Source organism: Mobula hypostoma, chromosome 2, assembly GCF_963921235.1.
Source record: "Mobula hypostoma chromosome 2, sMobHyp1.1, whole genome shotgun sequence".
Classification (NCBI taxonomy): domain Eukaryota; kingdom Metazoa; phylum Chordata; class Chondrichthyes; order Myliobatiformes; family Myliobatidae; genus Mobula; species Mobula hypostoma.
The window spans coordinates 107,805,068-107,820,821 of record NC_086098.1 but is presented as its reverse complement, the minus strand read 5'-3'; the positions used below and the strand labels follow the sequence as shown (position 1 = coordinate 107,820,821).

General features: G+C 40.8%; 1 protein-coding gene across 1 annotated transcript in view; it reads left to right on the top strand.

Annotated features, from left to right (window-relative positions):
• Window positions 1-15,754, top strand: part of ube3d (ubiquitin protein ligase E3D) — a 185,576-nt gene that overhangs the window by 125,559 nt on the left and 44,263 nt on the right. Inside the window, exon 9 of the mRNA XM_063040347.1 lies at window positions 2,995-3,133. Coding sequence (XP_062896417.1) covers window positions 2,995-3,133 — 139 coding nt within the window. The remainder of the gene's footprint in view (window positions 1-2,994; window positions 3,134-15,754) is intronic.

The following is a 15,754-nucleotide window of genomic DNA, read 5'->3' as shown; positions in this document are numbered from 1 at the left end:
TGGTGCACCTGTACTGACGGAGATTGTGGAGGAGGTGTTGTTGCCAATCCGAACTGAGTGGGGTCTGCAAGTGAGGAAATCGAGGACCCAGTTGCATGAGGAGGTATTGAGGCTCAGATCTTGGTGCTTATTGATTAGTTTTGAGTGGATGATAGTGTTGAATGCAAACCTGCAGTCAATGAAGAGCATCCTAATGTATGCATCTAGACTGTCCAGATGTTCTAGGGTTGAGTGAAGAACCAAAGAAATGGCATCTGCTGTGGACATATTATGCCGGTAGGCAAATTAAAGTGGATCCATGTAATTTCTCAGGCAGGAGTTGATGTGTTTCATCATGAACTGCTCAAAACACTCTTATCCCATGTGTAAGTGCTACTGGCGATAGTCATTGAGGCAGGTTACCAGGTTCTTCTTGGACAATGGTAGGGTTGAAGCCTGCTTGAAGCAGGTCGTTACCTCAGACTGCTGAAGTGAGAGGTTAAAGGTATCAGTAAACATTCCAGCCAGTTGATTACCACAGGTCTTCAGTACTTGGCCAGGTGCTCTCTGTGGGCCAGATGCTTTTCTGCGTTCACCCCCCGAAGGATGCTCTCACCGCGGCCTCAAACTGATATCACAGGGTCGTTGGGTTCCTTTTAATTTTCAGTAGATGTTTAAAACTATACTTGTTTATATTTCTCCAACTTCCTCAATGAAATTGTATAATAATAGTTTCATTCATTTAGAATGTAAATTGTCAATTTACACTAAATTACTCCTTATAAATACTCCTTATTAGATTCTAGAATTGTTGGAAAAGTTAATTAGAAACTCCAGGAAATAATAATGTATTTAATCTTTTCCATTAGGATGACATTACCTTTCTATCAGACCTGAAGCAGATTTGACTTAAAAGCCAAACAATTCCTTAGGCGTTTCAGCTTCAAATGGTATCAGAAGATATTAATTGAAAGAGAATTTGAGAAGTCTCGTCTCAAAATGTATAGAGGGCTAAATTAAACTGAAACATCATTGTCTCTTATCTGGAGTTCTATAAATCTCTAACAGCAATTCATGACGTGTTTATCATAAGTTCTCATGAAAGATGGAACTTAGTCTACATGGTTCAGCTTCACACTGATTAATGCAAATTAAGTTATTTAATAATCCATACATCAGTCCTCTTAGGAAAGGTGAAACATGCACATTAAGCATTAGTAAACCAATTCTTAAGAACTACGTAGTTGAGTGGCAGCTGACCCTCTTTCTGATCATTTGACTGGGGAGATTCTGATTGCCCATTCTTTTTAGTTCTATCATTGACATTTTGGGACTTGCCCTATTTGAAATCAATGAACACATTTATCAAATACAATGGCCCATTTAATTAGGCCATTGGTTAATTGGGATTGCTGCTTATTTGGAGCAAATCTTAAAGAATTAAAAACTAATTTATGCAATAGCTGGGATTCCATTCATTTATTTGGTACACTCTATCTCTTAATTGGGACGGGAGACTGTTGCTGAACAGTGTGCTGAACTAGCATCAGTTGAATGAACTTGTGTGTGGCCAGTGGCAGTGCTGGCTGAGAGAGGGTGATGGAGGCTTGTTGTTCTTAGTTAATCACTATGGAGAAGAGGAGATGAAATAAGATAGACCATTAGAAATGTGCTGCCCAGCCTCTGGATATTTGTGGAAGGAGTAAAATTAAGGTTGATGACCTTTCATCAGGAATGTATATTTTCAATAATGTTTCTGGTATTATGAAAATTACCCTGCATTATTTTGAGTTCTGTTTCTGAATTGATTGTAAATCTATGAAGCTTTAATTGTACAAATTAATTGTTAACTTTACTGCTTTTATTCAGGTTAGCTTCCCTAAATGTTGATATCCTATGAGTGGGAGATTAAATTCCTGTCTGTGTCTTTGTGTGGGTGGATGGTGAGGAGAATGGGGTGTTAGAACGATTGGAGATGCGAGAACCAGATGGCAAAGAGTAGGTTCTACTCTGTCCATTATGTGATTTAAGGATTATATGGAACAAGAAATTAGAAGCTGGAGTGCATTCTAAACTCATCAGCTTCATTAATCGTGTACAACAGCTCTGATGAGATTTATGGAGACATATTATTTCTTGGGTTTTTTAAGCATGCAAATACAAATTAATTTGGTGCCATCCAAATGGGTATTTTTTTTATCTTGACAATCATCCAGTAATACATCTGTTGCCGTGGATATGTACGTACTGACTCCTGTCATTAATCCTACTGTTGTTCTCTAATGGGGAAAGCTGTTGAAGACTGTCAGCTGCCATGTCCTTTTTGTAGTTTTATTGGAAATTCAGTCTTTGAAACTCTGGTTAGGTCACACTAGGCATATTGTGTTCAGTTCTGGCCACTTCATTGTAGGAAAGATATAGAGGTTAAGAGAGGGTGCAGGAAAAACTTGTCAGGATGCTGTCTGGAATAGAGATCAATCCTCATGATAGGTTGAGTGAGCTAGGGCGTTTCTCTTTGGAGAGGAGGAGTTTGAGAGTTGACTTGATAGAGGTGTACAAGATGATAATAGGCATAGATAAGAGTGGATAGCCAGATACTATTTCCCAATTTGGAAATGGCTAATACAAAGGGATAGAACTTCAAGGCATTTCGAGGAAAGCGTGTGTGTGTGTGTGTGTGTGTGTGTGTGTGTGTGTGTGTGTGTGTGTGTGTGGTGGGGGAGCTGTCAGAGACAGGTCTTTACTGAGAGTGGTAGGTGAGTGAGCACTGGTAGAGGCAGATATTTTACAGGTGTTTAAGAGACTCTTGGATGAATGAAAGAAAAATGGAGGTCTATGTGGGAGGGAAAGGTTAGATTCATATCGGGGTAGGTTAAAGGGTTGGTACAACATGGTGGGCCAAAGAGCATGTACTGAGATGTATTTTCCTATGTTTTGTGAAGTATTCTCTTGAAAGTTTTCAAATTATGGTTATCACAAGTATCTTTTTTTGTCACCCTGCCCCCCCCCCCCCAGTATGCAGGAGAAATGGGAGAAGAATATTGGTGTGCACTGCATGATCTTCCCAGCAAGCACCTGTCTGGAGCTGTTACTCATACTAGCATCCTCAACTGCCTCTCTCCCTCCATCACTGCAGAATTTGAACTCATTCAAGGTACGTGTTATTGTCTGAGGCAAACAATTCATGTTGTTTTCAATAAAGCTGACAGAGCTGTGTTGTCCTAATAACTCAGTGGTTGTGTGTGTTGCTCGCTGAGCTGTCAGAATGTCTCCAAGTCTCAGTCTGTGTTAAATTTAGAAGAAGCAGAAGCTGCTGATGAAACTCTGTGTGTGTGTTTTAATAGTAAAAGGTGGCGTACTTCTTGTGCATTGGAACTTCAGAATTTGGAGATATGGACTATTCGGCTGCTTAAGCTTGGTTCTGTCATTCAACAATATCACAAATAATCTTTAACCTCAACCAACATTTGCAGCATAGAACAGTACAGGCTCTTTTGCCCACAATGTTGTGCCGACCTTTTAACCTACTCTAAGACCCAGTTAACCCTTTCCTCCCACATAGTCTTCCATTTTTCTTTCATCCATGTGCCTAAGAGTATCTAAATGTCCCAATGTATCTGCCTCTACCACCACTCCTTACAATGTGTTCCACGCTACCATCAATCTCTATGTTTTTTTAAAAAACTATGCCTGACATCTCCCTTGTACTATACTCTAACAACTTTAAAATTATATCCTCTTGTATTGCCCCCCTGGGAGAAAGGCGCTGGCTATTCTTTCTGTTATATCTCTTTGTGTCTTATCAAGTTACCTGCTATCCTCCTTCACTTCAAAGAGAAAGGCATTATCTCGCTCAACCTTTCTTCATAAGACACGCTCTCTTTATCTAGGCAGCTTCATGGTAAATCTTCTCTGCGCCCTCTCTAAAGCTTCCACATTTTTCCTTTATTGAGGCAACCAGAACTGAACACAATACTCAAAGTGTGACATCTCCATCCATTTGATTTCTTTAATATCTAGTAGTCCAAAGATAGCTGCTTTGAATCCCAACATTGACTGAGCCTTTACAGCCTTCTGGACTAAAGGATTTCAAAAATTCACCATCCTCTGAAGAAACGGCTCCTCACTACACTCCTAAGTAGTCTGTTCTTTATGAACAAAGCTCCTCAGCCAAGGAGAACATCCTGTCTGTCTTGAAAGGACCGTATACATTTTAATGAGATTGCCTCTCAATCCTTTTACACTCTAGAGAATACAGAACTACCCTACTCAATCTGCCCTTCCCAGGAACCAGCCAAGTAAATCTTGCTGTACTCCCTCTATAATAGTGTTTTTCATTTTTTTAGGTTAAGGAAACCAAAATTATATGCTGCACTCCAGGTTAAAGCGCTGTATAACTGTCATTGTTACTCTTTGTACTCAAATCTTCTTTCACGAAAGCTGAATGTGCCATTTGCTTTCCTGGGCACACGGGTTTTGAGTGGGGACTGGAGTCAACCTTGACAGTCATGTGCTCAGTGTTGAATGTCTTTGAAGCTTCTATTGTCCAGTTTGCCTGGACACAGCCACAAGCATTTTAGTACTGGTGGCTGCTACCACTGCTTCAAGAAGGATTGGTGATGGCAGAAGTGAGGGCAGGGTGGGGGGGGTGGAATGGTGAATAGCAAAACGCTGTGCATGATAACGTTTTGAATGATTGTCAGCACTGTTTACATCAACTTCCATTTGTAAGTTGAGCCAAACACTAGCAAGCAACATTTAGCTGAAGAATCTAAAAACAGACAGCTAAAGCTGGAGGTTATTCAGGACTATATAAAGAAGTAAAAAGATAGAGGAGCCTAGCATGGAGATTCTAGAGTTATAGATCTTAATCAGAATTTAAATAAAAATCTGTCAGACTGCAGTGGAGGAGTAGACATTCCAAACTTGTCAAAGCAGTTACGGCAAAGGGAAACATTACTAACTGTGTTTGTGCATTCTTCACTGCCATGCATCCATACCGGCGGTACATATAAACCGATTGATTGAAAAATGGAAACCTCTACTCAATACACTATTGAAATGGTACCTGTTGTCCTTGGCAAATGATAAAGTTATTTTCAGTGGCTATGAAAGAGATGTGACAAAGATTCAGCTTTGATGCATGGAAACAAATTTTCTTCCAAGAGATCTTTTACTAAGATAGATAAAAAATACCTCTTTTATTAATTCTATTGGAAGCATTCTGATGGTGAATAATTGTGTGCCTCATCCCTGACACTGACAGTGACTAGGTCCCTGCAGCCATCATCCCTGGGACTGACAGTGACTAGGTCCCTGCAGCCATCATCCCTGGGACTGACAGTGACTAGGTCCCTGCAGCCATCATCCCTGGGACTGACAGTGACTAGGTCCCTGCAGCCATCATCCCTGGGACTGACAGTGACTAGGTCCCTGCAGCCATCATCCCTGGGACTGACAGTGACTGGGTCCCTGCACACATCATCCCTGGGACTGACAGTGACTAGGTCCCTGCAGCCATCATCCCTGGGACTGACAGTGACTAGCTCCCTGCACCCATCATCCCTGGGACTGACAGTGACTGGGTCCCTGCACACATCATCCCTGGGACTGTCAGTGACTAGGTCACTGTACCGATCAGTTTGAGACTGACAGTGACTGGATCACTGTACCAATCAGTCTGAGACTGACAGTGACTGGATCACTGTACTGATTAGTCTGAGACTGACCATGACTGGATCACTGTATTGATTAGTCTGAGACTGACCGTGACTGGATCACTGCATTGATCAGTCTGAGACTGACAGTGACTAGATCACTGTATTGATCAGTCTGAGACTGACAGTGATTGGATCACTATTGATCAGTCTGAGACTGTCAGTGACTGGATCACTATTGATCAGTCTGAGACTGACAGTGACTGGATCACTATTGATCAGTCTGAGGCTGAGTGACTGGATCGCTGTATTCATCAGTCTGAGACTCAGTGACTAGATCACTGTATTGATCAGAATGACACTGAGAGTGACTGGATCACTGTATTGAGCAGAATGACACAGAGAATGACTGGATCACTGTATTGAGCAGAATGACACTGAAAGTGACTGGATCACTGGATTGATCAGAATGAGACTGAGAGTGACTGGATCACTGTATTGAGCAGAATGGCACAGAGAATGACTGGTCACTGTATTGATCAGAATGACACTGAGAGTGACTGGATCACTGGATTGATCAGAATGAGACTGAGAGTGACTGGATCACTGTATTGAGCAGAATGACACTGAGAGTGACTGGATCACTGTATTGAGCAGAATGACACAGAGAATGACTGGATCACTGTATTGAGCAGAATGAGACTGAGAGTGACTGGATCACTGGATTGATCAGAATGAGACTGAGAATGATTGGATTACTGTATTGAGCAGAATGAGACTGAGAGTGACTGGATCACTGGATTGATCAGAATGAGACTGAGAGTGACTGGATCACTGTATTGAGCAGAATGACACTGAGAGTGACTGGATTACTGCGCTGATCAGCCCAAGACTGTCAATGACTGGATTACTGCACTGATCAGCCTAAAACTGGATCACTGCACACACCAGCCCTGAGACTAACTGGATTGTAGTTATTATTGCAGGTAGATGACCATTAATTTGAAATGGCTACTTTTGGGACAGTCTAGAAAAGCTTGTTAACTGGAATTCTTGAACTGACTGAGATAGCAGCAAAATGCTGTCTGTTGAGCTTTATTGGAATAGTGCAGGACATAATTGATGGAAGCCAGAGTGGGAATGGGTTAGGGAGTTAAAGCAAGAGGGCAGAAATCATATGACTACCCTAGCAACTGAATGGAGCTGTTCTTTAGATCTTCTCTCTGCCCTCTGTTCTCATTTCTCTTGCATTTACATCACCTCCATACAGACCATCTACAATAACAAAGCCTTTCCACCTTCTCACAGTTGTCACTGCTACCACCACTTATTTCATCTTCGTTCTCTCTACTTCTCCCCTTTTCCTAAATCTAAAACAGGGTTTCTTTCAATTTATTCCTTGTCCTGATTAAAGATCATTGACCTGAAATGTCAGCTGTGTTTCACTCTCCATGAATGCTGCCTGACTTGCTGGGTGCTTCCAGGATTTTCTGTTAGGTACCGTTATTCTTACTGTGGCTTCAATAATCTTTTTAGTGCTCAGTGATTGGTTGACCTGGTCCTTTTGTTGCTATTTAACATATTTGTTATCTTCGACAAATGACTTTTTGATACACCATGTTAACTGTCCGAGTTACCACTAACTTATTTTCTAGCTTAATGGCCTTCGGATGCTGGTGGCACTATTAAGAACTCTATAATGTAGCTGCCTTTTTTATGTGATTTAATATTTTTTTATCATGCATCATTCTGAAGTTTTTCTCTCACCTTTCACATGGTGTTTTTTTTGTCTGGTCCAATACTTGTACATCAAGTTACATTTCTAAAAATGCACTGTTTACCTAGACATTATTTCAGTATTGTTTTATTTTTGTTGCTTTCTAGGCTTCTGTTCACAACAAATTTATCCCTCTCTCCAGTCCTATTGCATTCTATCTATGCAATGCTAGATTACATTTGGAATAATATGCTTAACTTGGACAAGCAGCAAAGCAGGCTTGGCAACACCCCTGTGTGTAGGATTGTTGGCTTGTCTGGTGTTGTAGGCTCTTACCTGTTTTCAGGCCCAGAAGGAGAAGCTGAGCAGAGACAGGTGCCTGGGAGTGACTAGGTTGCAGGAGAGTTTGGATCAGGGGCCTGGAGAGGTGGGACCTAGTTCTCAGCAAAGTTGGTGGGAGAAGGGAGACCACTTCGTAGAGTCATAGAAAAGTACAGCACAGAAGCAGTAAACTGCCTACTCCCATCGACCTGCATCGGGACCACAGCCCTCCATACCCCTACCATCCACGTACCTTACCAAACTATTCTTAAACATTGAAATTGAGCTCACAGGCATCACCTGCACTGGCAGCTCGTTCCACACTCTCATGAACCTTTGAGAGATGAAGTTTCCCCTCATGTTCCCCTTAAACTTCTCACCTTTCATCCTTAACCTATGACCTCTTCTTGTCACACTCAATAGGTTGGGCAGGATCTTTGAAAAAGAGTAAACAGTTGATGTTTCAGGCTGAGACCCATCAACTGTTTACTCTTTTCCATAGATGCTGCCTGGCCTGCTGAGTTCCTCCACCATTTTGTGTGCGTTGCTTGGATTTCCAGCATCTGCAGATTTTCTCCCAAGTTTGTGACCTCTAGTTGTAGTTCCACCCAGCCTCAGTGGAAAAAGCCTGCTTGCATTTACCCTAAATATACCCTATATAATTTTGTATACCTCTATCCCCTCAGCCTTCCACGTTCTAAGGAGTAAAGTCCTTGTATGGAAGAAAGCAGTTTCCATCAGCTGCTGGTGTCTGTGTTCACTGAGCCATTGATCAGCATTCAGTTCTGCTATTTGCCTGTTCTCTTTGCTTCAGTTATCAATATAAATAGTTTATGCTTATATGAACTAAATGACTCTTTGAATTGCAAATTCAACTTTTGTGATGAGGTACTTCACTCACAATATAAGCTGTTTTACATCATTGATTAATGGAACTGATGGTGTTATGTTAATTTAGATGATACTTCACTCTCATGGTTGCTTAAAAATTAGATTTTATTATATTAATACTTTGAATGTGAAATCAATTATCCTACATTACATGACAATGCCCTTATTAAATGAGTGTTTAATAATCATAATCCTCATACTTGCTTACATATTTTGTTATTTTACATCAAAATTGTTTTAAATTCCTTCTCCCCTGTTATCTTCAAAACTTAATAAGACAGTTTTATTGATTGTGCATCTGAAGATAATATGAACCATTCTGGCAATCTATGTGTTACTGCAGAACTGGTTGTACTTTGCCTCGCATTTTTAAATAACAAAATACAATGAAATTAGAGGATTACTTAAATCAAGATATTGTTTTTTCATTCTTCTGTAATAACAAAAACATTTCTTTGTTTATACAAAAACAGTCATAAAACTCTTAGAAGGGTAATCAAAGTACCATAAAGGACAAAGCTGCAGCCTCCCTCATCTATTTAATGAAGAGTAAAATATCACAGCATCCACTACAGTAGCAGAATTTTTTTTCGCAAATATGTAATTTGACTTAATTATCCCTGTATGAATAATGACCTTTCTTTTCACTCACAGTACTGGGAGATGCGTAAATCATACTTTGGTGCCGCAGTGACTTTCATCTCTTTCTTATGCTGAAAACTGTTTTAACCCCTTAATAGTTTGTAATTGTTTTTTAAAAGGCAAACAACAATCAAGAGAAATGTAATACCTAATGATTTTTGCAGCCGAAGTAGAGGTAGAGAAGGTTTATTATCACATCCAAGGCAGTCTCAGCTGCTAAAGATTGGGCTTGGTGCCACAGGGAGGGAAAGGTGGTTACGTGTGAGCTCCTACTCTGAAGTACTTTGGAATGCTTAATTGTATTAAGAATATCTAATATAAAACTGAAGGAGCTGAGAGAAAAATGTTAATTGCACAATATAATATATAGTTTCTCAGGCAACAAATTAACATGGATTATTCTGTTATGTATTCATAAATTCTTCACATACGTCTTCCCACCACCAAGCTATATTGATGATGTCATATTACACCCTGAATTTTGTTTTTGGTGGAGAACAATATTTGACACAGTTGGCAGGAGTGACCACAGTCTCATCAAGGCATTCTCCTTCATGTTGAACGTCAGAATATGCATACCAGAAAGAGCTCTCTTCTCACTGTTGTTAGAAGGATGAGAAAGTTTTAGGTCCCACACCGCCAAGTTCAGGAACTGTTATCCCCTTCAACAATTAGGTTTCTGACCAAAGTGGATAACTTAATTACCTCAACACTCACATCAAGTACTTGACAATTCAATATTCTCAATATTATTTATTACTTATTTATTATTATTGTTGTTATTTATCTTTTTTGTATTTGCCCATTGGTTGTTTTCCCATCGTTTCATTGATCTGTTGTGTTTCTTTGTATCTACGTTGAATGCCTGCAAGAAAATGCATCTCAGGGTAATGTATATGGTGATATAGTGTACATAGTTTGACAATAAACTTGAACTTGAGCAGCCACAAAGAAGCAAAGTTTAAAGTTGCAGAGGGAATGAGGCCTGGGGTGGTGTGTGTTGGTGGACAGAAAAAAACTATTAAAGTGTGAACAGCAAAACTCAAGAAACAGGAGCAAAGGTAGGCTGCCTGTTTTCTGTCTCAGTCCTCAATTCCTCTTTTGGGCCTGAATTCCCTGATCTTTCAAAAGTACCTCCTTTTCTTCAGATACCTCCAGTGATTGAGTCTCTGTGATTCTGTGGGGTAGGAAATTCCCAAAATTCAGCACCCTGCGTGAGAAGAAATTCCTACGCACCTCAGTTTTAAGTCACCACCACTTATCCTGGAACCTGAGAGACACGGGGTGAGACTAAGTGATGTAAATGGTGGCGTTTCCAGGTAAAAGAGCAGAATAAGGGTTTTAAAAAAAGCAGGCCTGTGGGAGGTATAAAAAAAAGGATATTAATGACTTCTGAAGTTACCAGAAGAGGAAAGAGGGATAGCAAATGTGTTACTAATATGGGGTAAATATCTAAAATGGTTGATGATCTGAAACATTTGAACTTGAAAAGTCTTGCATATGGCAAGTCATACAGTGCTGTTTCTGGAGCAGTTTGGGAGGCCAAAGTCTGATTTAAAACTTTTAGATGAGGTAAAGCTTTGTCGAAATTTGAGCATTGGCCAGTCAGTGGTAAGTGGCGTTAGTGCTACGTAAGTACCGGGGAAAACTACTTGCTGCAAGAGAGAGCTGTACCACTTATCTTCAGCAATAAATAGTATTGTCATTGCCAGCTGTCTCATTGATGTCTAGGATAGCAAGGATGGGAGCTGGGGATGAGGTTTGGAGAGGCTACAAATATACTAAGACAAGCAGTGCAAGTACTAAGACAATGGTGCAGGTGAAAGCTGAGAATGATATGGTAGTTGGCTCAACTCTGGACTTCCCCAAATCTATGCTGCGCAAGTCAAGAGTATACTGCAGTATTGCCTACTTGCCTGGTTGAGTGCTGTCCTCATTGAGGGGTGAGCAGCTTCAAGTTCATGAGCGTCAACATCTCCGAAGATTTATCCTGGTCCCTAAATATTGGTGCAGTCTTGAAGAAGGCTCATCAGCAGCTATACTTGATTGGGACATGAGGAGATCTGGTACGTCACCAAATTTTTGTGGATATAAGGGGGAGAGCATTCTGACCGATTGCATCACCGCCTGGTTATGAAGGCTGCAATGCGCGGGATCGAAAGAGACTGCAGAGCTTTGTAAACTCAGTCAGCTCCATCATGGGCATTAACCTCCCCACCATCATAGACATCTTCTGAAGGTGGTGCCTCAAGAAGGACCCTCACTATCCTGGACTGGCCCCCTCCTCATTGCTGCCCATAGGGAGGAGGCACAGGAGCTGAAGACACGTGTTCAATGTTGAAAAATAAACTGCAAATCATCGGCTTAGAGGACGTTATACACAGTCAGGAAAGCTCCCCAACGCTTCTACTTTCTGAGGAGGCTGAAGAGAGCTGGAGTATGCACATCTGTAGAATGATGTGAGTACAGATGTGCAGTAGAGAGCATCCTAGCAAATTACATTGCTGCGTGGTATGGAGACTGCACTGTGGCAGACTGGAAAGCTCCACAGTGCATAGTCAAATCTGCCTAACCATCATCAGCACCAGCCTATCCGCCATCAAGGATGTGCATACAGAAAAGTGGCAGAAGAAGGGCCGGTAACATCATGAAGGATCTCAGCCACCCTACTGATGGACTGTTTGTCCCACTCCTCATCGTAACATCCATGCCAGCACCACCAGTCTCAAAGACAGTTACTTTCCCCAAGCAGTAAGGCTGATCAACACCTCCACCCACTAACACGCCACTCCTCCACACCCCCAACAACCACTACTTTATCATTTCCTGTCAGTGACTCCTGTGCGTAGCATCACGTTATAAATATATAATCAATCTATGTATATAAGCTACCTTACGTATTTATATTTATTGTATTTGTTGTTTATTTTTGTACTGCATCAGATCTGGAGTAACATTACTTCATTCTCCTTTATACTTGTGTACTAGAAATGTCATGTCACAGTCTTCATTAAAGGATTGAGGTGGAGACTGCTCAAGATGTCTTTCTCCTAGGCAGGCGATCAAAGCAAATTACACACCCATAAATAAATAATAAATTACTCGGCAATAAAACTAAGAATTTGTAGGAATGTCCATGGTGTGCTTTTTAAAAATTAGTCTTTAAGCAAAGTTTAAGTTAGATGTCCAAGAAATTATAACTTGTATCAGTCTAAGTGAGAAATGCAATTTTTCTATTGGATTTTATATTGAAATTAGGCAAGATCCTTCCACTGCATTTCTCATATCAATAGCATCGTGACTGGTTGATGCCAGAACTGCTTGTAAGTTTTTCACTGAATCTTTTGCCCTGTTAATGTTCTATCATGGTTACCACTTTTGCCATTATTTTAGGACATGGTACCAAACTCCCTTCAAACTCAATGTGATCTTGCCAGCAATCTATCTGCCTTTTTTTGAATTAATCACCCCATAATGTTTGAAAAGCATCTCTTCAAAGATATATGTGCACTAGATCCTCTGCTAGCCTGGAATAAATCCAGACCATAAATAATCCCATTGGCTAGTCTTCTGACAATAATGTGGACTTCTCATTCTGTAGCTCCATATTTCTTCCCTTCTCAGTGCCGTTTCTATTGCCAACTCTGTAATACTTTACACCATGTCTAATATTAATCTCATTACTTAAAATCCAGGTGCTGTAAATGTGAAAAGTTGAAAACATTGAGAAATCTTGTAAGGAAATTCGATTTAAAAATTTATACCACTAATGGAGAATAAGGATCAATATGTTGAATTCATATTCAACATATTCTGTCTTTCTCCTTATTGAAGCATGTCAATCATCTTTAGTTTAGTCTCACATTCAGCTATTGCCCCCTATCTATTCCATTACTTCTCTTACCAATCATAGTTACACTTACTGCCTGCTTGTATGTGCATCCAGAATCTCCATATCTCAGTTTGCTAGTTGCTGCCTCAGATTGCATGAACTGGACTTTTAAGTGTATTCCCTGCCCTTGTTAACTGTTGCTGCCTGCATGCTGGTTCAACTTGAATCACTCGTGCTGTAGGACAGACTGCAGTTGGATTATTTTCTGGAAATCTGCATTATTATTAAATTATGTCAGCATTGCAATGTCTAAATTTATCACAATGCATTTCCAGCACAAAACATTAAAACAAGCCCATGTCTCACACATGGTGATTTGCATTTGTGGGGTGCCATGGTAGTGTGGTGATTAGCACGACTGGTATTACTGCTCAGGGTGTGACTGTGTGGGTTTGCTCCTGGTGCTGCAGTTTCCTCCCACAGCCCAAAGATGGACTGGTTAGGAGGTTAATTAATCAGTGTAAATTATCTGTGATTAGGCTAGTGTTAAATGGGGGTGTTGCTGAGCAGTGTGGCTCATTGGGCTGGAAGTGCCTGCTCCATAAGTAGGTAAATAAGTAATTCAATGCAGCTTAAAAGACCCTTAAAGGACTCTTCCCAACCTTTTCCTGACTAACAGTAAAAATATTCTGAGTAAAGTTCTAAAGCAATGTCAATAACTTTTTAAAAAATCCTGAATGACACAGTGACTTAAGACCATAAGATATAGGAGCGGAAGTAGGCCGTTTGGCCCATCGAGTCTGCTCCGTCATTCAATCATAGGCTGTTCCAATTCTTCCAGTCATCCCCACTCCCCTGCCTTCTCCCTACACCCTTTGATGCCCTGGCTAATCAAGAACCTATCTATCTCTGCCTTAAATACACACAATGAAGTGGCCTCCACAGCCGCTCATGGCAACAAATTCCACAGATTTACCACCCTCTGACTAAAGTAATTTCTCCGCATCTCTGTTCTAAATGGACATACTGTAATCCTGAAGTCATGCCCTCTTGTCCTAAACTCCTCTTCCATGGGAAATAACTTTGCCTTACCTAATCTGTTCAGGACTTCTAACTTTGGAAATGGTTCTGAGATTCCCCCTCATTTTCCTGAACTCCAGGGAATATAACTTCCAGACATTCCTCATACAGTACACTTAAATTCCTAGAATCATTCCAATAAGCCTGTCCAATAGAAGCCAGATCAATAAAAATGAATGCAACTTTAAAAAATTAAGCTGCACTTAATAATTTATTTAAAATTTCAGTATTCTGATGGCAAAGAAATTCGCTTGTAAACCATTAATTGAAATTACCTGTAGAAGACACTTTACAGTGATGTTTGCAAACTTTCTCAGCACAATGAATCTGATGGTAACGGACTTTCAGTCATTAGTATTTAGTACATATCAATATGTAATTTTACTGCACGGAGTCTTATCGTTGATCTATGTACTTACTTGCCCAGTTTTGCACAGGCAGTTCACGCAGGGGTCATTGGCAATCGAATCCAAGAAGAATGAGTTTCAATTCCCCTATTAAATCTTTGGTTCCTCTTCCTATTGGTGTTGAGAATAACTCAAATATATCTATTGATCCCTTTACTCAGGGTAATGAGGTGGCTACAGACATTTTGCTGATCATATATGTGGTTGAAAAACAAAATGTTTATTTAGATTTTCAGAAGGCCTTTGACAAGGTACTGCACATGAGGCTGCTAAATAAGACAAGAGCCTATGGTATTACAGAAAGTGTACCAGCATGGATAGAAGATTGGCTGACTGGCAGCAGGCCAAGAGTGGGAAAGAAGGCAGCTTTTTCTAGTTGGCTGCTGGTGACTAATGGAGCTCTGCAGAGTTGCTATTAGGACCACTTCTCTTTACGTTGTATGTCAGTGATTTAGATGATGGAATTGATGGCTTTGTGGCCAGGTTTGTGGATGATCCAAAGGTAGGTGGGGGGGCAGGTAGTGCCGAGGAAGCAAGGATTAGGTAGATTAGGGGAATGGGCAAAGAGATGGCAGATGGAATGTAGTGCTGGGAAGTGTATGGTCATGCACTTTGTAGAAGGAATAAACACATAGACTGTTCTCTAAACAGGGAGAAATTTCAGAAATCGGAGGTGCAACGGGCTTGGGAGTCCTTGTGCTAGATTCCATAAAGGTTAACTTACAAGTTGAGTTTGTAAGGAAGGCAAATGCAATGTTGGCATTCATTTTGAGAGGGCTAGAATATAAAAGCAAGGATGCAGGGCCGGGGCACTATGAGGCATTGGTCAGACTGCACTTGGAGTATTGTGAGCAGTTTTGGAACTCTTAGCTAAGAAAAATGTATTGCCACTGGAGAGGTTCCAGAAGAGGTTCATGACAATGATTTCAAGAATGAAAGGGTTAACATATGAGGAGCATTTGATGGCTCTGGGCCTGTACCTGTTGGAGTTTAGAAAAATGCGCAGGGAGCTCATTGAAATTATCGAAATTGAAAGTTGTAGATGGAGTGGATGTGGAGAGGATATTTCCTTTGGATGGGTGTGGGGGGCGGGGGGGATGTCTAGGACCAGAGAGCACAGACTCAGAACAGAGGAATGTCCATTTAGAACAGAGACGAGGAGGAATTTCCCTAGCCAGATAGTGGTGAATCTGTGGAATTCATTGCCACAGACGGCTGTGGAGGCCAA